This window comes from Hirundo rustica, chromosome 6, assembly GCF_015227805.2.
Source record: "Hirundo rustica isolate bHirRus1 chromosome 6, bHirRus1.pri.v3, whole genome shotgun sequence".
NCBI classification, from domain to species: Eukaryota; Metazoa; Chordata; class Aves; order Passeriformes; family Hirundinidae; genus Hirundo; species Hirundo rustica.
In genome coordinates this window covers 8,667,432-8,692,891 of record NC_053455.1, presented here as the reverse complement: position 1 = coordinate 8,692,891, position 25,460 = coordinate 8,667,432, and the positions used below count along the sequence as shown (strand labels likewise).

The following is a 25,460-nucleotide window of genomic DNA, read 5'->3' as shown; positions in this document are numbered from 1 at the left end:
CTCCCTCCAAGTATTTTCAACTGTCCTACCTTGCTAGGGGTATAGAGGGCAGAGAAGAGACCCTGATCTCCACATATTCTGTGACACACACAGCTGCCTGCAGAGGGCTGGGTGGAAACCCTAGCACAAGTGTGTGTAGATCAAATGAGAGCCAACAGAGCAATCTCTTCAAACCATGGCCTATCTCAAACCTAGCAAATATCTGAAGATTAAACCTATTATGTCCTGTCTTTAATCCCTTCATCTATACAAGCCCAACTGGAGTAACTGTCGACATTTCTTTCAATTTTGAAGAGTTCATCCCTATTCTCTACAAATTCCTCTGCTGATCCTACAACACATCTTCTCCCAGCCTCCTGCTTTTCACAATCCGTCCCCATACTCTACAAACACCTTTCCATGGTTCCTTGAACTGCCTCATCACCCTGCTGCAGGGTCCAGAGACCAGCAAAGTGGTATTTGCAGCAGTGCCTCCTATCATCTGCCACCCACAGCTGCTGCTGCCAGCCCAGGCTCCTTCTGCAGCAATCCAAGGTTCCTGCCTTACCACCAGCTGCCAAAAAGTGGAGCCAGTTCCCTTAGAGGACTTGTTCATCAGCTCCATCCCTAGGACAAAGTCCACAGGCATTAAGCACTCACACGTCACAGCCACATCCCTGCCAGTAGCAGGGGCAGTTACAGAGTGAAAAGTGAAAAGTGTTTCCAACTTTTTCCAGCTGCTTCCGGTTTCCAACAGCTTCCAGCTTTTTGATTTGAAGAAATGGAGGCACAGCAGTGGCTGGATCTTAATGAGAGGTGGACTGCAAAGATTAAAGAGGTTTATGACAGACAGAACACTGAAATGAAATGCCAGCAACTTGGGCTGCTGAGATTATTCATTTCCTGCCACTAGTTTCCTAAGAGGCTGTGGGCAAGCCCAGAACCTATGCCTCAGTTTCCCATCTCTAAAATGGGGGTAATGGCTTCCTTTGAAACACTTTGGCAAACACTGATGAAAAATATCACAACAAAAATATCATTAACAATAAGAAAGAAAGAAAGAAAAAAAATCTCTTTTTAATGTTCACAGCCATACTAGAGCCAAAACAAAAGGAAAAGGGGAACTAGCAAGGAATTACTTTTCCCAGGTCACAGAGAAACCTTGGAAAGCCCTAGGAATGTATCTGAAAGGAAAAGAGTGAATCTTATAGCAAGAAGATTGCTTGTGCAAGAAAGGATTAAGATTTCTATTTTCTCCTACTTCTTATTTTTATCCTCGAAAGAATCATAATCATCAAGAATAAAATATAAGAGTTGCAAAGTCAACAGTGAGGAATATTACACCAGGAGCATCTTAATGCAAGTCAGTGCCTGAATCCAAAGCACAGCAAGTGGAGCCCATTGGGAGCTAATGAAGAGCTTTGTTCTGGTTGGGGAGCAGCTGTCTGCATAAACAAGTGGCTAAGCCTCTCCCCAGTTGGGTTATACATCCTGCTGCTCACCTCCAGCCATTAGGTAAGGAGAACATCTTTGTGTCCTCAAAACTATCCTACACTGCAGATACTGACTCTGTGCTTACACTTTTGGTGGTTACCTTGAATGTCTGTGGGATGCAGCTTTTAAACAACTTCCCCCTCAAGAGAAACCTTTTAGGAATTTAGAGCACACAGGGGGTGTAGGGGATTTTGGCTTCTCTTCTTCTCTGCCAGGGTCTGGATGAATAATATGCAGGAAACATAGGATTGAGTTTGGACTTGGAATGTTTATTATATCTTATCTATTTACACTATTTACAGGCTCACAAGCCATGAGCTCAACTAGAAAGCTAGGGAAAAGAGGTAAAATGGAGTCTTTCTGAATCTTTCTAAGATCTTTTAAGTGATAATTACCTAATAACAAGGTGACACCTATATTATTTATGGTTTTGACCCAATAATGACCAACCAAGGGCCACAATGTGGACCTCTTTCACCCAATTACAAAAAAAACCACCCAAACCCATGAAGAAAGAAGATTGATAAAGACAACACCCAAAATCCTCCATCCTGACTCATATGTATTGCTATATACTAAATTCTTAAATCTAAGTTTCTAGCATTTCAACAAAGGGGAAATATCAGGTCTTCTGAAACATTCATTGAAATCCCTGTTTATAGTATAATAATGACCAATAAAGGAAATTCCCATTACAAAGAGAATCAAGTTTTACAAAACAAGGTAGTCCCGCATCAGCCCATTAGCAACACAAGCAGTGAAAAATTGGAAGTGTTTATGTGATCCAAAATCACAGAGATAAGATATTTTTTAATCTGACTCAAAATTCTAAACCCTATGCTGTCAAATTACAGCTTCACTTTCAAGGATAATGAGGAAATGTGCCAATTTTTAGCATGCCAGTAGTCAGATAAAAGAGTGGAAATGAAAGCCTGTGTTATGGTGGTCCTCAAGCATCATCAGCTTTCCCCACAAAACAAAAGGTGGAATAGTAGAGCACTGAAAACTGATTCACAGTTAATTGCAGATTAACTGATTCAACAGGATCATCAGAATTGGGCTGATGTATTGAGTCCACCTCTGTTCCCTGCCTAAGTGGTGCCAGTGCAGGTGCTTGTCTGGCTGCATTGAGATATGTGTATATTCATGTATATATTCGCCAGGGAGGAGAGGCTGCACTTTCTAAGGGGAAATTTCACACTGAGATTTCTTTTTAAAATATACCCACAAGCTCATTTGAACATTATCAGCAATGAAAGTTACAGCCGCCTTGAAGTTATACCAAAGCTTTAATCTTTTTAAAAGCATGGATTTCTCTACATAGTCTCTAAAGTATAATCTTTGGAGATACATTATTATAAGCCTATTTATCATTCAAAGCATATTAGCTGTTTCTTGTATAGTACTACTTGTTAGTGGGATTTTTAAAAACGAGATTTTTCCTTCCACACACCCTGTAGCAATTTAGATGAGCACTCTGATTAAAAGAAAAAGAGCTTCCTAATTAATAGCCTTACTGATTCTCCCTATAGATTAATTAAAATAAACAAGCAGCAGAATTTTAACATGAGCATTTCTAATAAGTTTTTTTTTTTTTTTTTTAATCAGCTCACTTTACTCCTAATACTTCTAGTAGAAAATGGCTTATTTCTCATTAGGCTTTCTCATTTATCATTAGGGTTTTTTCATAGGGCTGAATCCTTCACTTGTCCTGTTAGGGTAATTACAAGCTTATGTACAAGTTTGCCACAAAGATTGTGAACTCCTAAAGGGGATACATTAAGTTGTTTACTTAAATGAAATGTAAGCCTGCTTTACATTTGGGAAAACTGCTTATTTGTGGGGGGGAAAAAAAAAAAATGGAAACCAACACCAAATTAATTCAAGTAAACTGCAAATGTGGTTAATATTAAATTTTTATTATAGGCCTTTGACTTTGTTATTTTAACTGGTACCATTTAGTATGTAAATCAAATGTTATTTACTGGCTGATTTAACATCTAATGTTTTTAATGTAAGCCATTCTTACTAAATCAAGACTGGAAAAAAAAATCAAAATTTATTGCTTTCTTTTGCCTTAGATGTATTGGTTCACAATTTTACTGGGGCTGTAAGAGCTGGAGACTATCATCATTATGAACTGCTAGGTTTCAAAGACAAACTGTTCCAAAATACAGGAGATAATTTACAAGTATACCAAAAATTAAAGGTGCATTAATTGCAGGTTTTAATGTAGCTCCCTTAATGAGTTTTTTTCTGTGTTAGTAACTGCCCAAAATTGCTGTGTCAGGAAGAAAATGGTCATTCATAACTATTAACCTAGTTCTTTGAGAACATAAATGTGGTGAACATACCAAAAATGTCTCCTGCTGCACTGGTAAGGAAAGTCCCCACCTAGTTAAAACTGCTGATGTTATTATTGCGTGTTTTGTTCAAGAGTGGGAAGACAGGGGGCTTTGTTTCTGACTACATATAGTTCCTAAAACGCTGCACCTACTGTGTCATTTCTGGAGCATTGGTAGTTTGCTCACTGCTCCCCTTTTAGCATGCGCTGGCTTCTGCCATTTTTGATGGTCACTGCTGTAGAGGTTATAAAGAGAGAAATCACACAGCAGCTCCAGCTACTGAGATTAAGTGCCCCAAGACACTGCTCATCCACAAGAAATGCAATTGTTTGCAAAAGAAATGTTTGCTCAGTCAAGCAAACAAAGCCAAGAATTGAGCCAGTAAATGCTCTACTAACTTTGATAGAACTGTCTCCAAGTTTAAAACTGGGCATACATACAAGACAATACTTCTGCAAGAAGCTCTGAGAGAAACTGTATAGCCTCAAGACAAATATAAAGATTTTTTCCTCGATTTAAATTTGGTTTAAGGGCAAAATAGGAAAGATAATCTTCATTTAAATGCTTACCAGTCATTTCCATGTGTAGCCACAAATGCATAAGCAGCTCACCCTGAATCCTCCTCAACTGTAGCTCGTTTGCTTTATTAGGCTATTTTGAGAGTTTCTCTCTAAATCCCCTGCACCCTTCTGCACTCAAGGTAAATGGTGGCAACATGGATTTTCAGGGTTAAGTGATTGTGACTCTGCTGTTCAAAATGTCCCCTCTACAGAGCAACAGTAGTAAATTCTGTGGGAGGCATCCCTTTGCCCCTTCATTCATCCCACTAAATGGCTGATCAACACTGGGGAAGAAACAACCAGGTAGGAGCTTACTATGCTGACAGGATTTGCTCTGTCTTTTTTTATGTATTATAACAAGAATGTAGAAGGATCAAGAGAAGTCAAAAATGAACCTTATGGACAGGACTGCCTTGCTTCTGACTCGCCAAGGTGAAACTGCTATGAACTCTCTTGTAAAGTAGTTAGAAATATTCCTGTTGTTTACCTTAATATGAAGGTCACTGTTATTTCTGTGTCTCTGTAGGAATTATGAGTAGAGAGCAGTCATTAGGAACTTTGCTGATCCATGCACCTTCTTGTTGTTTTGTAGAGCAGAAAAATGGGACCAGGACAAGCCATGGAGAATCTGCTATCAAGCATGCACTGCTCAAATCACCACAAAACAGTCTCTAGAAGATCTGTTCCAAAGGTGAACAAATGCATTCAAGTTAACATGGACTTGGAAGAGGAGAACCCCAATGCAGACTTGAGCCTTTCTCCAACAACTGGCCTTTCTGGGAAGTCAGAGCATTGTCCAGGGAACACACCACCTTTGCAGAAAGGTGTTTCCTCTTCCTCCCAAGAGCATTCTGTCATGCCAGCTCTGCCACCACAGCCGCCTGCACCTCCACCCCTACCCCCTGGGTGCAAGGTGCCTCTTCCCTCTGTCTCCATGCCTGGCATAAACACCCCATTGCTGCCATCTCCTCTGCCATGCAGCAATCCTGAGTGCACTCATCCTACCTGTGGGTGTGGGGAGCAGCCCCACACTAAGAAGACACCGATGCTGAGGATGAAGGTGCTTCACTGGCAGAAGCTCCCCTCTGATGTGGTGAGACGTACGTGCTTGTTTGTAACACTGGGCTGATGGGCTCATGCACTTTGCAGCCAAAGGAAAGCACTGGTCTTGGGGGACTAAACCTTCACCCAGAAGTCAGGTCACACATGTGGTCCCATTGCTTGTTCTCTATCAAAGTCACCAAATAAATACAGAAAGGCAATCCTCTGCCAATTAGTGGAGGAAATAGTAGTTTGGGAGAAGCTTGAGCTGAGGCTCTGAAGTTACCTTCTGTTAACCTCTCAATCTCTATTTGTTAGTTGTTAAAGGGGTGTTGAGAGTCTGCACTGATTGAGGTTTGCAAAACACTCTGAGGGCGTGGAGTGGAAGGTTCCTTTAACTGGTCATGTTCTGTGGTTCCTATTGAACCACTGGCACATCACCACTGAGTGAAGTCTCAGCTGAAGCTTTTGCTTTGCTTTTTATGTTCTTGCACAACCAGAAGGTTCACCAGCTGAGGTCTGAGGCTGAAAACACTTGTCAGTAGAGCTGGGGAGTGTGTACCCTCAGGGTAGCCTCCAATTTCATTTCATACTCACCACAAGCACATGATTTGTGTGGTGTTTCATACACACACAGAATAACCCTAAGAGTCCTGTGGTTACCATGTGCCAAAGGGGCTTGAAACTCTTGTTCATCTTCCAGCAAAGAGGCTGGAAACATCTCCAGTTCTGCTGCAGTTTTTAATAACGAGTTCACACAGCACAGATCTCAGTTGTTGTTCTTTGCTTATCTCCAAGACAAGGGGGCAACAGGGGCAAGAACTTGCTGCTGTGATTAAAATATATGAGCACAGATGTAAAAAACTGAGCCACGGACTGCTTTCTTGTGCAGGGACGCAAACTGAGATCCATCCCCAATGCATTCATTGTCACTGTTGCAATCTCTCCTAAAGCAAAAGGAAGTGAGATCCTGTCTTAAAGGTTCCTGTGTTGTACAAGATCATGTTTTGAAGCTCTATTTGTTATTTTGATGGGTCCCAGTGATTCTGGTAACAATGTTCAGCTTGGGAGTCTTTATCTCTTGCAAAAAGAGATGTTTATCTAATTAGATGCATCATCCCCTGTTTCAGTACCACAATCCTCCAATATGTAGCTGGTCAGCAGTAGCAAAAACAATTTGGAGCAGCCCATTAAGTTCATCTGCTGCCTTCAGCTCAGTGAATTGAATGTGGCAGTAGTGTTCCAGGTTTAATTAGGCTTCAAACCTTTGGGATGCTCTCTGTGGGAGCTGTCACTCTTAAATAATTCACATTAGTCCAGGGCTAATGAGCACCATATTTCATTCATCCTCAAAAGTGTTTTCCCTTTTAGAAATCACACTGCCTTGAAAGTGCTCCTCAGCCTCCGTGGTCCATCTTGAGCTTTTATTCTCTTCCAGAAAGCCACTCCATATGGGCTGTGATGCCGAGCAGCAGCAAGGAGCCTGTGGAACCTGACTACACAAGCTTGGAGCTTCTTTTCTCTGTCCCACCAACACCTACAGAGAAAACAGGGCCAAAAATAAAGAAAACAAAAGAGGTACTTGGACTGCCCACTTTTTGTAGAAAATGGCAAAGTTCTTAGAAGTGAAAAGCTTATTCATTCTTTATTGTCAATCATTTATAATAAGAAGGTTTGAAATATTTTGAGATCCACTGCCTGAGGCTGCCTCAAAAAAAACCACAGGCGAGGTCTGGAATGAAAAAAGTTGAAGTCACCCTGCTGAGGGGTACATCTTCATCTGAGACAGGGAGGGCATGGGAATTTCAATATTCATTCTTATAAACTAGAATAAACAAATCAATTTCCTTCTCTAAGCCTTTGCCTTTTCTCCTTCTAGAATAGATGTAATAGCCTGTATTGTTATCAGTTACTTGGGGTTTGATCAATGAAAGTTATTGAAACTATTATTACCAAAATGACTCTCACCCAATAATCAAACAAAAGCTCTAGAAAATTTGTAAAAGCCAAGGTAAATATATTTCTAAATTACTGCTTATTTTTTTTTCTTTCTACAGATCACATTCATAAGTCCAAAGAAAAACCTCCTTCTGAGTATATTTCTGAAGCAATTTAAGTGGTAAGATTTGGAGAATAATATATGATATACTGATTTGATGTGTCTATGTGTTTATTCAGATATTAAATTAATTTAGAGAAATACTTTGCAAGTGCTACCTTTCTTTATTAAGAAGTCACTTTTTTTGGTTTTCTGGGTTTGTTTTTTTTTTCTATAATGATGAGATGAGAGGTGAAAGTCTCTTTCCAGACAATTAATATTATTTTTCAAACTGGTATTAAATCTAGAACGGACTACTAATTCCTAAAGAAAGAATATTTATAAATAACAGTACAATTATATAGAAACATGTTTTTCTTTGGTATTATTGCCATAAATATCAAATTCTGCAGGAACAGTTAGTGGAGATTTTTGAATGGAAGTTTCAAGTCACTTCACTGCTTTTAAAGAGGCATCTCCAGGGGTTCAGATCCAAAATCATACATGGTTTTTATGTGCAGTTTTTCTATAAATAGGAAACAGATTGAATAATTAAACAAATGGAAATTTACCAAGTCACAGCCCTCATAGAGGGGTAGGGAGGAAAGGAATTTGTACTAGTTTTTGGGAAAATATCTTTACTCTTAGATTCCCTGAAACTATGGCAGGATGATGATGGATGTTCTGCTCTCTGCCCTTTGTGTCATGGCCCACGTTAAAAAGGCTTCAAGAAGAAACTCAGCCAAGAAGTCCCTTTGCATTAAGAATAAGTCCGAATCAGTCAGAGGGATGTTTTAAATCATTATTCTTTTTCCATGACAAACTGCTTCTCAGTGGGGGAGAGTGGTGCTTGGCCTAAGGCAGATGCTATTTCCTTTCCCTACATCGTTCTCTGGACAGTGGTTGAGCTCTCCTGAGAGCAGCTGGTGACTGTGGGACCAAAGAGCTGAGCCCCACTCAGGGATGAGGCTGCTCTGGAGCACAGTGCTGCCTCTGTTAGTGCTGGTGGCCAAGGGAGCCCAGCTCTCCAGAGCCCAAACCACAGCAATCTGGAATCATTTCAAACACATGTTGCCTGCCAAAGTTTCAGGCAAGGATTTGAGTTAAAACCTTCTGGGTGCCATTGATTTTATCCTTGTCTTTGCTGTGAATGGTGAAGGAATTCAAATGCAAGTACCTTCTCAGTGACACTGGACACCCAAAGTAAAAGCAGAGCTTTGGGGTTTGCTGTGTAAGTATGAACAAAGGCCAAAAAGCACATCTAAATTACAAGGAATATTGCTTTAGGTTTAAAAGAAACACTTTTGCATTTTTATATCTCCACTGTACTTTTGAGGACTAAGATCCAAACTGTAATGGGAGGCAAGTATAGTATGAATTATTTCAGTTCCTCCTGGAGTGCCAGCAAAGAGATTGAAGTCACTTTTGCCATGTTACTCCCCCAGTGCTCCACAGCATTTCTCTCCTTCTTTCAGCTCCAATGAAGAGATCACTGCCATGATTCAGAAAGGGGATAGATCCAAGCTGGATGCTGAGATACTGAAACAGCTACTTAAACTGCTGCCTGAAGACCGGGAGGTATCTATTAACGTGCCACTCTGGTGAACTTCAGTGCTCTGTGTGCTCAGCTTGAAACACTTGCACTGCTAAAGCAAGAAGCTATGACAGGATCCTGTTGGAGTCCAGGGCATTCCTTTGGCTGCCCTGGAGGGTCAGAGACCTGGACACGGGGGGTCTGGGACCCTGGAACAGAGCCCAGAGGGACATTGGCTTTGATCCCAGTCCATGGGAAAGGCTTCCTGCACCGCGGGAAGAATTGCAAGCCACAAGAGTGTGAAAGATAGTAGTTTAGCTTATCACAGGGTGAGAAACACTAGGTTTGGGTTTTTAGTATAGAAGTGGATGGGAGCAAAATGGAGGATTTTGGGCGTTGTCTCCTGTTCTTCTTTCTTCTTCCCTCGCTCCATTTTCTGCAGTGACAAAGTAGTTTAAGGAGATTAGGTCAAAGTAGGGATGACCTGTTTAGTATAAGTGATAGGTATTGGCAAATAATGATAAAGAACACGTAACAATTAGTATAAAAGGTAGAGACAGCCCAGTGCGGGAGGAGTTGCCTGAGCAGCTGCACAGATCTTGGTTGGGCACTGAGAAAAATGTGAGATAAGGAACAATAAACAGAGCCTGCAACCTTGAAAAATCAGAACCTGAAGACTTTGTCTCTTTCTCGTGTCCGGCTCAGGGCTTTGCAGAAGGCAAAAAGACTCTAAAACCACCTGAATCTCGGAAGAGAAACCGAGAGGATCCCTTCTGCTGCATCTAGGTCAATGACATTTCAAGGAAGAGTGGTGGGAAGTCCATCCCAGCAACAGTCTGGCCTCTTCACACAGGGGTTGAACAAGAGCGTGTTGGGACACTCAACACAAGAGTAGACAAAGTTATCTCTATGCTCTCTATCATTATTTTAATTAGGTGATGAAGCACGTTATGATTTGTGGCCTTAGGTGAATAGGGAGCCTTTCAGAGCAAATTTCAAAGAGGAGAAAGGGAAAGGACCCATCTTTTTAAAGGGGTTTCTAGGTGTCTGTGCGTTATAGCTTGCTGAATCCCTGCCTACTGATCAGGAATTCATCCTAAGAGATGCTGTAAAAAGGCAAAACAAAACCTACATGTTTGCCCTTGCAAACTAGTTCATACCTAGATTTTATTGTTCATCTGCTTTACTCCCATTGCCTGTGCACACAGAAGGTTCAGAAAGGCAAGTTTTATGCCTGTAAGAAAAAAATGGCACCAGAAATGTTTGTGTGGTTATTTTCCCTGTTAAATTAAACTGTTGTTGTTTTGCTCTTTTATACCCTGTTAGATAAACAGCCTGAAGTCTTACAAAGAAGAAAAATCACAGCTGGCAAATGCAGATCAGTTTTATCTCCACCTTTTGGAAGTTCCCAGGTAAGCAAAATCTTCCTTGTCTCTTTCCATGAGTGTGGTTCTTACAAGACATGTCCATAAAAATTAAGGTCTCTGTTTCCTGTGCCAGAGGGGTGTTCCTGACATCCAGTCTTCAGGATAAATCATCTGACTGCTATTTGTAGAGCTCATATGAGAATTTTTTTTCCTTCCCAAAGGCCAGAGAGACTTTCAGACACCTTTGGCAAACTACAGTGAAAATAACCTTGGTATGAAAAAACCCTTGAGTGCTGAGCAGCTATTCCTGTGTGGCATGAAACTGCAGACTGAATCCTGTCACCAGGCTGCTGATTCACCCCACCCCTGGGCTGCAGATTCCAGTTCACCCACTGGAGAGCCCACAAATCCATGAGTGAATCACAGCAGTGCCTGTGCTTTCACCACCTCCCCAGTTTTTACCAAGTCAAATGAGGTGCACAGAGAGAACTCTTTCTGCTGTTCACAAAAACATGGTGATATGTTATAATTAATAGCAATAGCCCTCCATAAATCTGCTCAGTTGCCATGCCACAACCAGAGAGACTTTGTTGAAAATGTGGTGGTGAAAATGTGGCTTTTCATTTTCTCAGACTTCTAGCTAGGTTTAAAAGTACTTTAGAAAATGTTTTCCTTACACAATATTAATCTGTGATGAAGCATAAATGTCATTAAAGGACATCGCTGCCAAAATATTTAAATTTCTGTTTGTGAAGTTAAAAAGAACTAAAATCCTGGCTAGTGTTGCCCAGGAATTGTCAAAAATTATGGCATCATTATGCAAGGTAGTCACTGCCAGATGTCAGTCCAGCATTGCTTTCTGAAAGAGGGGATAATAATTGTTTCTAGGACATCTTTGGAAATATTTGTTTGATTTATTTATAACCCAGTTCTCATGTCAGAGCATTAAAGAGACCATAAGAATGTTGGTACTGCGCTTTGCCTAAAATGGATGACGCTCTTGCTGAACACAAGTCAATTAATCAGGCCTGTGGGTTTGTTTCTTGTGGTGTTTGTTGTGGTTTTTTCCACTGATCTCTTTTTAGCTACCAGTTGCGGATTGAATGTATGCTGATTTGTGAGGAAACAAAAATTCTGCTGGAGTGTCTGTGGCCAAAAATACAAGCCATCAGGACAGCCTGTGAAAGTAAGTACATCAGTGCGGCACCAGCGCCTGGGCTCAGCCACTTTCTTCTACTTGATTAGTATCAGTGGTAGCCTGTATAATCTAATCAAAATTAACTTTTTCATCACTGAATGTGTAGCAAACATCAAAATTATTCTGCAAATTCTTGTTCCTAGAATACATTCTGTGCTGTTCAGCTCAGAAGTAGTAGTTCTGCAGAGAAAGAAGGAAATTTCCTTTATCATAGAATCACAGAATGGTTTGGGTTGGAAAAGGCGTTAAAGATGATCCTGTTCCAACCTCCCTGCCATGGGCAGGAACACCTTGCACTAGACCAGGTTGCTCAGAGCCATACCCAACCTGGCCTTGAACACTTCTAGGGTTCATAGAATCATTTAGGTTGGAAAAGATCTCTAATATCACTGGGTCCAACCTTTGACCCATCAACACCTTATCAACTAGACCTTAGCACTAAGTGCCAAGGTGCTTCTTGAACACCTCCAGGAATGGTGACTCCACCTCCCTGGGCAGTTCATTCCAATGCGTAACAACTCTTTCTGTGAATAAATTCCTCCTGACCAACCTGAACCACCCCTGGTATAGCTTGAGGTTGTTTCCTCTCATCCTGTCACTGGGAGAAGAGGCCAAACTCCCTCTGACTACAACCCTTCAGGGACTTGTAGACAGCAGTAAGGTCTCTCCTGAGATGGAGATGTCAGTGCCAGATCCTGGATGAATATAAGTTACACTTTTGTGTGCAGCAGAGATTTTTGTCCATAACAATGAATCAGTTGCAGTTTTTCTTGTAGTGTGCACTGATGCAGTCCAGCTTAGCTCTGGTGGAGCAGGACACTGTGATGTATCAGAATCTGATTTGGTTGCCAGAAAAGGGCATCCCAGATGATGTTCACCAATATTTCAGGAGACCCTTCCACCCAAAATTAGCCCTGGTTTTAGTTTTAAGTTGTCTCTTTAATTGAAGGTGCTCCTTGCATTCCAGCTTCAGTCCAATGGTTTTAGAGAGTCACTGATCTCCTGTTAAACACCTAAACCACAAACTTTTATATTTCCAAACAAAACCTGGATGTACCTGATGTCAGTGCTATGGTTGCTCTTTATCAGGGTGCAATCAACAGCTTTCTGCAGTCCCACCCTGATATCCCTGTTCCCCCTCCACCCCATTGTGAAGGTCAGTGTTTCTGTTCTAATTCTGCCAAAAACTTTATTCTTATCCCAGATTCCCCTGTTAAAATGTGCATATTTTGATTTTTGCTCTCACTAACAATGATAATGAGGCACAAAAACCCCTTTGCTTTTCTTAACTAGAATAATATACGCTGGGAAACAGGGCTATAGACTTTCCCAAGTTTATACACTTTCTTGTATGTGGTTCTCCTTCCTAAGGTAGCTGCAGGGTTGACACATCTCTGCTCCAAACTTAAGGGAAAAACTAGCTTTCCATCTACTTGTAAAGAAGAGAACACAATAGAAAGTTCCTCATTCCACTTCCATTCAGCTGATTTATTTCTGTACTGGTATTTTTTCCAAATCCATAACAACGGCTTGACATAATCTTGGATGAAAATTTTGTTATCATCACTGTCAAACCAAAGGAATTCCTATTTCAGATAATTTAATTTATTGAAAATGTCTCTCTTCTTATTCTTTAGCAATTCTTACCAGTCACCGACTGCCAGTTTTTTGCCACTTGATTCTTAAGGTTGGAAACTTTCTGAACTATGTAAGTAAAATGATTTGTTTGTTGTAGTCTAAAGATAACAGAAAATAATGCAAGACTTGAAAACTGAAGGAAGGAACTTTTTTCTGTATCTTCTAGGGGCGTCACACTGGAGATGCTGAAGGTTTTAAAATTAGTGCCCTGATCAAACTAACAGAAACAAAAGCAAACCAAAACAACATTACTCTGCTTCACCATATTTTGGAGGTACAACAAAACTGAGAAATTAATCCTGTGTGCATTATTCTCAGATATTAATTCCCCAGAAGCTAAGGGGCTTTTATCTCAGGAAAACCCCACTATAGGTACCCAGAGGGTGAGCCTCTGTGCTGGAAATACCATGAAAACTTTCCACAGCTCTCTGTGCAGATGAGATCACATCCATATACAGTAATATTTAGAGAGGTAACACCAGGTTTCCTTCCTCAAGTTCACTTGACATGTCTGCTTGCTATTTTCTTTCTCTTCTTCAACTGCTCTCTTGTGTTGACACGTATTCCAAATGCATCTGTCAAATGAAATTTATTTTTGTGGTATGAAGACAAAATCTCAGGTCAGCCTGCGCACTGTGGCAGCCCATGGGATGTCAGCCTGGGCACTTAAAATGAATCTTTTCCTCTCTTTTTAACTCCTTATGGATGCCAACATGTGAAAAACAATAAACAAGACAAAATTTATCCCTACACTTATAAGAACGAAACTGAAGCCTTATTTTTTCAGTCCTGATGTTGTCCAGCTGAAAAACTTTCATACTATTTGACAGCCTGTGTAAGATAACAATTTTTTCTCTTCATTTTTAGGAGGTTGAAAAAAACCACACAGATCTCCTGCAGCTTCCCAGAGATCTTGACTTTGTTTCCAAGGCAGCAGGGTAGGACGTTATTGTTTGTTTTTGTCATGTATGAATTGCCAACCTCTTTAAAGCCAACAAGGAGCTGAGTCATTTTATGGTGGTGTAAAAAGGTCACAGGATTATTTCTCTGCTGTGGGAGAGAGTGGTTCCCTTCAACACCAAACAGTGCTGAGATTTATATGTCAGCCTGGTTAAGACTTTTAGGTGGTGCTCAGTGTGTTTTTTATTTCTGTGGACCCAGTACTACTTTAAAAGGAAACTGTGTAGGTAGTGAATTTCTCTCATTTTCAAGGACCAGATTCTTCTTCCACATATTGCAATAGAAACATATCTTCCCTGAAGTTTCTCAGTCAGTTCAAGATGTGTTTGGACAATATTTTTGTGGCACACAGTGTGACTCTCGGGGATGGTCCTGTGCAGGGCCAGGAGTTGGAATTGACCCCGGTGGGTCCCTTGCAATTCAGCATATTCTGTGATTTTTAGGTGAAAGCCCATCTGGAGGTACAGAGAATATATAAGGAGGGAATGATGGGGGTGATTTACTGGCAATTGGGGGACCTCAGGACTTCCTGATTTGACTATCAGCACATGTTTCCAATATATGTGGGTAGAAAGAAAAAACTGTTTCTGGAGACTTTTGACTCTCTCCCATGTGCCTGAAAGCCTCATGTGTCTATTGCCAGTTCTTTCCCTTTAGCTCAAAGGAATCAGATGGAGATATGTTCAATTACACAAATCAGAATCCACTTGTAGCACCAGGATTAACATTTTTAATCCTGTTATGAATTCAGAGGATTCACAGGAACTTTGTAGAGATTTAGATTTCCTTGTAACTTAAGGAAGAGAGTAATTTTTAAATCTTTAGATGGATTGACATTTATCACACAAATAATTTTTTGAAAGTATTTTAATTCTGTAATTAAACAGAAAAATGCTATGGCTTTTGTGAGTTATCTTAGCAGAAGGTAAACTGAATGTTCTTTTCAACCATGAATTTCTTTTTGGATTGTGTCATAATAGAAACACTTTTCTTGACTGAAACTAGATCTTGCTGGCCAATGATATAAATGCACATTTTGTACAATTTCCCTCTACTTTAGTCAAACTCTCAAAGCTACAAAATTAATTTGGTAATCAACCTGTGGAGAACTGTGCGTGGTGCAAATCCTGCAAGGGACTCACCCCTAATGCTGCTCACATCTGGGTGCACCATGAAACAGCAAGCCAGGTTTTGCTGATTCAGTACATTTTGTCTGGCCCAGAGAGTACTTCAGAACCAGAGAAGATGTTGGTTTGGCAGTGGTTTTGTTTGGATCTCCACACTGGCTAAAGTAACACAGAGAGGAGATGCAATTTTGGGCTATAAATAGACTGGGGAGAAAAGGGAAGGAGGGAAAAGAACCAGCTAAATAAGGAGAGTATTGGCACAGGGGAGATGAGCTTGTGTTGCCTATGAATAAAAATAGGCTGGAAATTTTTTGGAGTTTTTAGAATACTGGGACAGTGAGGTTCTTCCACAGTCCATCCAGGGAGATAGTGAGGGCGACAGCTCAGCATCTTTCTTAGAGGAGGGTTTGCACACATAAAAAGAATTTATACAGAAAAGAGCTACCTGCAAAAGCAGGGTCTGAGATGTACAATTAATTCCATGGTCATTTGCAGAGATGATAATGTTTATAATAACCTTTTCAGTTAATGCAAAAACAGTCTTACCCCTTCAATGTACTGTCCTTTTTGTGGACCTTTCAGAATCCACATTGACATCATGCAGGCTGAGGCAAGTGCCAATTTGAAGAAACTGTTGGAAATAGAGAAATGTTTATTGGTGTCGACAGATGATTTAAAAATACAGCATGGAAAATCTGTGCAAGTAGGTAATGTGAGTGTGACACATTTCCCATCTTTCTTCTTAAAACACTCTCTTCTTAAAGGCACTGTGATTCAGGTTAAAACCAGGTTAAAGCCCTATGGGAAAGGGGTCATTACTGCACTCCCACTGTGTCCTGATAGAAGGAGTATCCCAGATTTTCCTCCATTTCTATGATGTGGTACTGGGATATGGAAACAGCTGAGGACCAAACAGATTTTTCTGTGGGTAAAAGAAAGGAAGGCCTTAAAAAATGAAATGTAGGCTGCAACTATAAATGTGTACAGTGCAGCACAGAAACGTGTTTTGTCTACTGTGCTTTGTGGGGGGATAAAGTGGATAGATTTGCAATATGCTTTCTTCTTCCCCTCTCCCCCACATATATTTCCTAACATCCTAGCTTTTCATATTCTCAGAACAGGTCACTTCATTAAAGCTATGAGGTAGAAATCTTGGTGCTGCATGTCCCTTGATCAGTCATCCCAGGTCGTGCCACATTTCCATGTGGCTGTACGATGAAATGAGGGAAAATACAGATGAGTCAATTCACAAATAAATATCCCACATTGTGAAACAATCATGTTTGTTAGCGTTTTAAAAACGGACTGCTCTCTGTTAAATGGCTGAAATCTTCTGGGCAGCTCAGAATATGCTACTTTTTAATATGCATAAATTGTGTTATAAAATGTGTCTCAGGACAGCCTCAATGCTTCAAAGGACCTGCAGAAGGAATTTGCCACCATTGAAAAGAAGAAGGAAGAACTTGCTGTTTATCTTTGTGAAGACCGAAGAAAATTATCTTTGGAAGATGTATTCAGCACAATGAAAACCTTCAGGGAGATCTTCCTCAAGACCTTACAGGTGGTTTGCCCTTGTGACTGTTTAGAAATAGATTGAGAACTTTTTTCTTTTTTTTTTTTTAAAGCAAGCAATAATTTCTATTTCCTTCTACTCTAAGCTGGGCCACCTAACCCTGGTTGCAGAAGTAAATGAGAGTAAACTTATGTGCTTGCAAACTGCAGCAGAAAATGAGTATGCAGGCAAATATAAAATTTGGGGCTTTTTTTGTTTGTTTGTGGGGTTTGGTTTTGTTGGTTGGTTGGGATTCTTCGGTGTGGGGAGAGTGTTGGGGGTTTTCTTGTTGTGGAGAACAGTTCAATTCATTTTTTCCCACTGAAAATTATTAACCAGACCTCAGTGTAATAGGACTTTTGTGGCACGTGAAAGAATGAGCAACCTGACACGCTTTACAGACTTTGCTGGTAGACAAAAGGTAAATTTTCCAATAGGCAAAGCCTAATTGGAAGATGTGTTTGTGTGTTGGTATTTCATTGTACTAGTTAGCTCCAAAGAGTGTGTTTTGTGTTCCAAAAAACCCTTTCCAAAACTCCCAATGGATTATATTTCTTAACTTACAGGACTTTACTTCTTGCAATAGGGAATAAAAGAACAGCAACTTCACCATAAAAGTCGTGTAGAGCACCTTCTAATTAGTAAACTCTCTAGCAAACCTCCATTTCACTTCCCTTACTACACACTTCACACCTGGACTAATGTACTTCCTTTAGGGTTTTCTTAATGCCAGGTGATAGTGGCTTCACACTCATACGTATTTTAACAGCAAGAATCATCCATTCCTGTGCTGACTCCAGGAGAGCCCCAGCCTGGGTAAACTGTAGAGAGAAACATCTGCATTACGAGAACGGCAAGAATACAGAGAGCTCTGCTGCCAAGAGAGACTGGAGGAGTGCTTCAGGGCAGATCATAGATTCAGATGAAAACAATGAAGTTTCTGAGGAAGTGATAGACGATGAAAGACAAAAAATGTATCCTCTACTGTTCCCACTACTGCTTCTCCAGTGAAGCACTGAGATGAAATTTTCCAAGCAGTGCAGCTTCCCAGGCTCTGAAATGAAGTGATACTGCCACAAACAGCCTGGAAAATTTACCCTATAAACCACAGATGTTTTGGCAATATGCTTGATCTTTAAAGTTCCTGAAACTCTAGGCATGAAGGAAAGAATTAAGTGAGTCGAGGACAAAATGGCTCAACATCTGTGGAGAGCTATACTGGAAATTTACTCTGAAGGGTGATTCCAGCAACTGCAGTTCTTTCGAGAAACAGTCCCAGTAAAGGATATGTAGTGTCCTAGTATAGCTGCAGGAGATTCAAACTACATTTCTGGGCACTTCTTGCTTACAGCCAGGTCAGAGCAACTAGAAAGAAACTTCTCTTTATATCCCAAAATGTAAACCCCTTTTAATCTTATTTTGAGTCCCATTTCTCAGCAGCACCTCACATCGAAGGTACCACAGCTGTTAGCCATGCTGTCTGCACCTCTCTCCTTCACTGTGGACCTAGAATTAATCTCCTCTTCCTCTTGTCTTCCTTTCTTACTACTACTGCAGTAAAGATAATATTTGTATTTGAAACAGCAACATGCTGAAAAGCTGAAGGTTTTAATTTTTAAAGCTTCTTCTTGTTCTGTGATTTTGATTTTTACACTAGAATCAGCCATAGGCATCATCTCTTCCCAGTGCCATTTATTTTAAGCTTTAATGCTAAGGTGTAACTTTTATTTTGGGATGAGTCTTCTGGGTAAAGCAGGTCTCTTAGCACTGCCAAAATCGTTAGTGCTATCTTTCCATTCCCACATCAAATAAGAAGGGAAATAGTTTTGATAAATAGTGATCCTTCATGTCTCCTAAGCATATCTACAGAGATTTGAGGTTTGTTACTTTGTTCAAACAAAATCTTTCTCTCTTCCCTGAGGGTTCTTTCTAATCTCTTATCCTTCAGGTAACAAAAATTGAGTTCCACAAATGGAATTACTTTAATAAGACTGCCATCTTTCTCTCCATCTACCTGGAAGAAAAAAACCCCAAATCAACAAAGCCTTTCCGAATACCCAAATGATGTCCAAAACTGACACAGTGAAAGGAAGCAAGGGAGCTGGTTTGTCACCCAGGGCTGATGACTGTTTCACCAGTTCTCAAAAAATAAAAGAAGCAGATGGCAGGAGGAAGGAGACAGGGAGAAAATAGCTTCTCAGCTCAAAGACAAAAAATCAGACTTGGAGTTTTGCTGAGAACTGAATGGTAAAATTGTAGGAAAAAGAATCACTGTGTGATTATGGGGAATTGTGGGAAACTTGATTTCCCTTAGCATTTGCAGCTGTTCATAGAAGGGAGCTCCCAGCAAAGAGATGGTCTAATCTCAGGAAAAGGAAAAAAAAATGTTCCACAAAATCTGCTCTGGGGAGTATTCAGTTCATGACAGAGGTTACACAGGCAGCTTTGCACAGGGGTAGCTCCTCTGTGTACTCCCCTAGGCCAAGCAAGCTGGAGCAGCTGCTCCTCACTAGGGTGTATATGGTGTTGGAACAGGATGTACTTTAGATAGTGTGGGAATAAAGAGTTGTCTTGGAGCATCTTTTAATTCAAAAATCAAACAAGGATCTAACATCCCACAAAGTGCAAATCCAAAGTGACACCCTCTTCCGCTGAATCTCAGCCCTGAAGCTGCCTTCACTAATCCAGGAAGGTGGAGAAGGGATTGTTGCTCTGCCCTACCACCACTGGACTTTTTTGGGCTTTCTTGTGTTAAAGAAACTTTATTAAGTATGTTTACATTGAATTGTTATGTTGTTTGGGGTTTTTTACAAATTTTCTGAAGAAAATTTTGGTTCAGGCTTGCTCAATTGATAAATATATTCCTAATGGGTTTTTGCTTGCTCTCACTATACTCTGTGCTGCTCAATTAGCAGAACAATCCCAGAATTCACCTCCTTTATTTTCTTATGGCACATTACATAGAGACAGTCTTCCAGGGCCCACAAATCTTCAAGTCTCCCAACAGCCATAGTATTTCAAAGATGTTATGCTAAGACACAGCAGGAATTTATCAGGCAAGCACATAGGAGGTGTATACTGATGGAAGGCTTCTAGTCTCTCCAGAAGACTTCACCACTTGTACTCCATTCTTTCAGAAGTACCCTCTGTTTGGGGCAAATGGATAATTTTCTTTCTTTGTCAAGAGTATGTGGATTTTTTTTTTTTTTTTTTTTTCTTTTCAAGGCACCCAGTGACAGTTTCCATAAACTTGAGCCGCTAATGCTCCTATATTTCAAACAGACTAACTCTGTTAATGCTCACAAGTTTTCTTTATTTGTTTGAAAGTTCCTTTGGACCAGACCAAAGGATCCTACACTTTTACTTTTTATAAAGGCTGGTTCTATACACTTGTGTACATTTTCTGCTCATCTTATGGAAATAGTAGCAGACGATCCGTAGCAATCAAACAGGTTCATCGCTATTGTGGGAAATTGTACTTTTTGCTTCAGATTCTGCAAAGGAGACTACACATGTCCCATCAAAAAATCTTACCTGCACCGAATCATTAGCATCTTCCTGGATGTTATTAAGTTATTAAGACAGCAGCCTATTAAGTACTGATCTACCTGCAATGTGTAAGTTAACTACTCATTGGTTGCAATCAAAAGCAGGCAAGCTTCCAGGCGGGATGGCAATGTTCTGGTGACAAATGTAGTTTCTGGGACTGCAGAAGCATTTAAGAAAATGGCTTTTATCATCTTTATGTTATACTACAAGTTATTTCAGTTCAGAACTACTTTTTCCTGCTGTTGTGCTACTTATCACAAGCCAGAAATACTCTTCTACTGAGTAATGGCCTTCTTTTACTAGCAGTAATCATTCCAATCCCTTTTCTTCCTCCATTAATCATATCATTCTGGTACCAGCAGCTCTGTGGAAACCAGAATCCTCCCTACCTACATAAATCCCAACAGGATTTATTCCATTCTAACAATTGTGTGAGTGGTACCAACAAACATCCAGCCTGGACTCTGGCCCTGAACTGTAGTGCAGAAAACACTACTGTCAAATTTAATGAGAGCCTGAAGAGAAACTGTGAATTGCTGTTTAACACAGCTGAACAGCTCCTGAAAATTCTGGTAGAAATCCCTGAATACAAACAAGGTTGCTATGGGATATATCTCTAGAATGCTAATTAAGTTAAACTAATGTTCTGTTTTGCGGACAAAGGGACTAATTAAGAAGAATGCATTTCAGTCTATAGTTGAAAGTTGCTCTTAAAACTGATGAAATAGTTTGCTGGTAACATCATTACACATGGAGAAGGCCAAAGGGATTGACCAGGAAGCTCTGTTCTGCTATTTACTCTGAAACCCCAGCAGCTGAGACTTTGAAGTGTGCATAGGGCATGTTCAGAATACCTATTTATTGCAAACTGAGAGTTTCTTAACAAGCTTTTCCTTCAGAAGCTCTTATTTACTTTTTTATTTGTCCTTCTCTCTGAACGCAGGAAAATCAAGAAAGGAGGGAGCAAGCTGCAAAATCTGAGAAAAGGAAGAAACAGTTTAAAGGAGAAGATACAAAGAGACTAAAGGGAGAGTATGGAAAGTATAATACATTTAACAATTAATGCTGGTTTTATTAGCCAATCTTTTGTTAATTAGAAGGAATTTATCCGTTAATTCTGGCTGATCTGGTACAATGAGAGTGACTTGGCCATGGATGATGTAGTTTTCAAGCAGATGAATAGTGAGATATCAATTACCAATTTTCAAGTGCAAGTGAATGATTGGAAGAAATCACGATAGGGATGTTAGGAAAAAAAAAAAACAAACAAAAACACCAAAAAAAAAAAAAAACCCACCACCCCAATGAGCAAGTTTCTCCTACTTTGCTCAGAGGTGGAGGATATCCTACTATTGTTCTCAATAGTTGCTGGGAGACTTTTAGGATTATAGAAAGCTGCACACACTTGAACTTCATGCAGCACAGCAGGCAAGTTGTGTCCAGTGTTGTTGTTACAACAACATTTGTTTTTTCTGATCAGAGATCTGATTTCTTAAAGGAGTTATGTCTGTGCTTAAAGAAGTGTCTGTGCTGACTGATGCAGAAAAGCACTTGCTGTGCTGGGTCTCTCTGGGCGTGAAGCATGTTTGGTGCTAATATTGACATGTGTGTATTTTAAATTTTTGTTTTGGCAAATACTTGGCATCCACTTTTAGTGAAGATTTCTGGCAATAACATTTGGTTACAATTCTTGGTTCTTCTGGGAACCACTGCAAAGAAGCTTTTAGTAAATCTGGGTGGAGTTCATGTAAATTTTATACTAGGTGTTCAACCCTTGGGGAACTGTGTTTTTTCTTGTATCTGGTGTATAAATAGATGGCCTCCTTTTAGCTCCTCTTTCACGTTATTCACTTTTAGAAATACATTTTTAAAATGCATAAAATACATTGAAAACTGATCAAAACAAAGTTTTCAATATTGTTTTGTCAAGTTCAACCACAAAGATGTTTCAAATACTTTTCAATCATAACACACTTAATGTAAAGCTGCAGATTAAAACAACAACAACAACAACAGCAAAAAAAAACAGAACCCAAACTTTTTGCTATAAATACAAAAGAGTAACCTTGTATATGATAAAATAAAATCAGGAAGCAAACTTATCAGCTGTAAGAATTAAAGATGTGCTTCAACCCTGTAAAGAAAAAGAGCACCATACCAGAAGAACCTTCTGTATTTCCAGGAGACAGTTTAGGTAGAACTGTCATTATTTTTGTTCCTTTGAGAGAAGGTGAATTTAATTCTTGGGGAATATAAATTTAAACATGAAAGAGTATTTAGAGTCTGAATTATTTTTAAGTACTGATTTTAGAGAACTGTGCATAGCAGTGGTGACAAAGACAATCAGGAACTTTTAAAATCTATTTTAACCTCAATCAGGGTATGGTGACAAAATAACAGAGGGCATCAGATCTGGCATGGCAGGATGCTGAAGCTCATCTTAACATTCTCCATTCTATCTAAAATGGGTTTGTTGTTTGTTTGGTTTTTTTTTTTTTTTTTTTTTTTTTTTTTTTTTTTTTTTTTCCCCTAATCATATAATCAGCAAGTTAATAATTATTTTCTGAAGAAGGGAATGAAGAGACAGTAAATTTGATGAACCCCTATCAGCCTGTGCTTACAGGACTGTCAAGGCCTGGTTCCACAAAGAATGAAGTAACCCTTTAACTTCCCAGGTATCTCCCTCGATGCCAGCGACACACAGCACGCAGGGCAATCCTGTGCAGGGATCTTTAAAGATCCCCATCCTGCAGCCTCTGAATCTCTGACCTTAAGTCCAGTCACATGCTCTGTCGGTGTGAATATCTGGTTTGTGCAGTTGTCTGAGGATCGTTTCTCTGCAGCTGACAGATCTGCCAGGGACAGCTCACAGCAGCAACCTCTCTTAGGGCCAGCAATAATCTCGCACTCTGGATTTCAGTCAGGAGAGGTGAAGTCAGAAGCACCCATTGCTGATGCATTTAGAGATTACCAGCAAGGGCTTCAGCTGCTGAGAACCAAACTGAGTCAAAAACTGTTACCAAAATTCAAATGGAGAGTACTATTTAGACAACTGAGCAATATTTTACTTGATTACACATATTAAAAACATATTTTCTAAAAATAAGATTTCCAAAATAATTTGGTGACAGGCTCATGCTGATTCCAGGGACTCAGACGTTCTAGGGTTGGGGTTTTTTTTTAATGCCTCTGAACATGGTTATATATGTATGTACATTGATTCCCCCCCACACACTTCATAGTAGATTAAGCAACCCCCCTGCTTTATTTTCTTCAGCTTCTGTTGCAGCAGCTTCCACTACTTGGCATTTAAATTCTTCTGGAGAATTCTATCAGATAATTGCAGGTACTACATTCTATATGTTATTTCAAGAAAAAGAACATATATTGCATATATGTTACTACAAGAGAAATAACATCTAGAGGTTTCTTTAGCTAACCAAGTGGAAAAATGAGCTGTTTCAAATGTAAATTTGGGGATACAACTAATGACAGAGTAAGCAACAGAACAAGAACACTTAAGAACAAAACAGGGAAACATGCAGTTAAATATCTGGTAAGAATTTAGGTATGCCACTATAATACTGTAACTGCAGCAGAAAATGAAATGTTGTTAAAAGATAAAGAGCAGGTAAGTTTTGATGAACAGTACAGAAGTTCCAGAGCATAGCTGCTATCATTACACCTAGAAAGCAACTGCAAAAGCAGATTTCTAATCCAATTCCACATATAGATATATCCAGGGTTGAATACAAGAGCTTTCCTCTAGCAAAATTCTATTGTCTGTTTTTACACAGGACTTACTTGTTTGCCTGTAAATAACAAGCTGAAGTATGATAAAATGTCAGCAACACAAACTGCTCTTGCAATAGTAAAAGCATCTAGTCTTTGAGAGCTGGGGAAATCAGCTAATATTCTGCTGCTAAAACCTTAGTGGGTCACTGTTCTATTGTTTGAGTTGGCTTTTTTTAAAGCATGTAATAATGGCTTTAAAACTGTGTATGAAGGTGAAGTACAACTTTCAGTGCAGAGTTTACTTACAACTGCATTATACACTAGTGTGTGTTTGTAATCCAGGATGCATTTCACTTTTGTATATCTTCATTTTAGTAAACAGAGATAAACAAAAGTACCTGCATTTGTGAGGCTTCTTAGTTTCAGCATTAAATTACATACTAGCAAGTGAGATCCTGAGCAAGTGCTTTTCTTGTGCTGATAGTGAATACAGTAATGGTATTTTTATTTTATTTATTTTTAAGTGCAAACAACAGGACAGATTATCTGCATCTTAATCTCCTAAAAAGATGGTGAATAAAGGAGAAAAAAAATCTTCTTAATTGCATCTAGCAATATAAAATTGATAAGCAGTTAAATTAATTTCCCATGAGCTCTAGAAAATGGCAAAAATTCTTAAAAAAAAAAAAAAATCTTGACCCTGTGCCTCAGAGTTCAATGAGTTTGCCACAGTATTTTTACTGAGAGCTTGGCAGACTTCAGGCCATGCTCTCACAGGCATAAATGAGCATAACCATATTGCAATGCTTCTTTAATCTCTTTTTAAATATACACCCCCCTGCATAATCTCCACCTCTTTATTGGCTGGGAAGATTCAAGTTGTCCTCATTTCATTAAAATGTGTCCTTAAATGTTTCTACAGGTCTTATGAAATCTTATTTCTTTGTATAACGTTTACTCAAATAGCTGAAATAATGTGAAGAAGCCTCTCGTTTTGGTATCAGCTTGATTATTTCTTGGGCAGGGAGAAAGAAGTTGTGGATGTCCTATTCCTGGGAGTGTTCAAGGTCAGGCAGGATGGAGCAACCTGGTCTGGTGGAAGGTGTCACTGCCCATGGTAGAGGGGTTGGAATGAGATGATCTCTAAGGGCCCTTCCAACCCAAACCATTCACCTATCAAAGGTTTCAGTCTAGGATACCAGGGACTAAACAATGTTCACATCTCTAGTCAGCAAAAAGAGATCTGAAGCACCAGTGTCTGCCACATTCCACCCTTAAATCCTCGGGCAATCTGGGGTGACAGCCCAAATACAATGTTGTGGGGTATTTGCCCTGGTTTATAC

At 39.8% G+C, this 25,460-nt stretch overlaps 1 protein-coding gene across 7 annotated transcripts; it reads left to right on the top strand.

Annotated features, from left to right (window-relative positions):
* Nucleotides 1–800: 800 nt before the first annotated feature.
* LOC120754147 (inverted formin-2-like) lies at nucleotides 801–22,211 on the top strand. Of its 7 annotated transcripts, none has more exons than XM_040067427.2 (14): nucleotides 801–1,494; nucleotides 4,591–4,681; nucleotides 4,971–5,478; nucleotides 6,858–6,997; nucleotides 7,477–7,538; nucleotides 8,933–9,035; nucleotides 10,318–10,403; nucleotides 11,444–11,544; nucleotides 13,194–13,264; nucleotides 13,361–13,468; nucleotides 14,062–14,132; nucleotides 15,864–15,993; nucleotides 16,678–16,842; nucleotides 21,326–22,211. In XM_040067427.2, exons 2-14 carry the CDS (start codon nucleotides 4,649–4,651, stop codon nucleotides 21,443–21,445), a joined length of 1,698 nt encoding a protein of 565 aa, XP_039923361.1. In that variant the 5' UTR covers nucleotides 801–1,494; nucleotides 4,591–4,648; the 3' UTR covers nucleotides 21,446–22,211. The 7 variants fall into 7 exon arrangements, 6 of the variants coding, with proteins under 6 accessions (XP_039923361.1, XP_039923362.1, XP_039923364.1 ...); XM_040067430.2 differs by having other exon boundaries at nucleotides 1,135–1,494; nucleotides 15,864–15,984; XM_040067428.2 differs by lacking the exon at nucleotides 4,591–4,681.
* The last annotated feature ends 3,249 nt before the right edge of the window (nucleotides 22,212–25,460 follow it).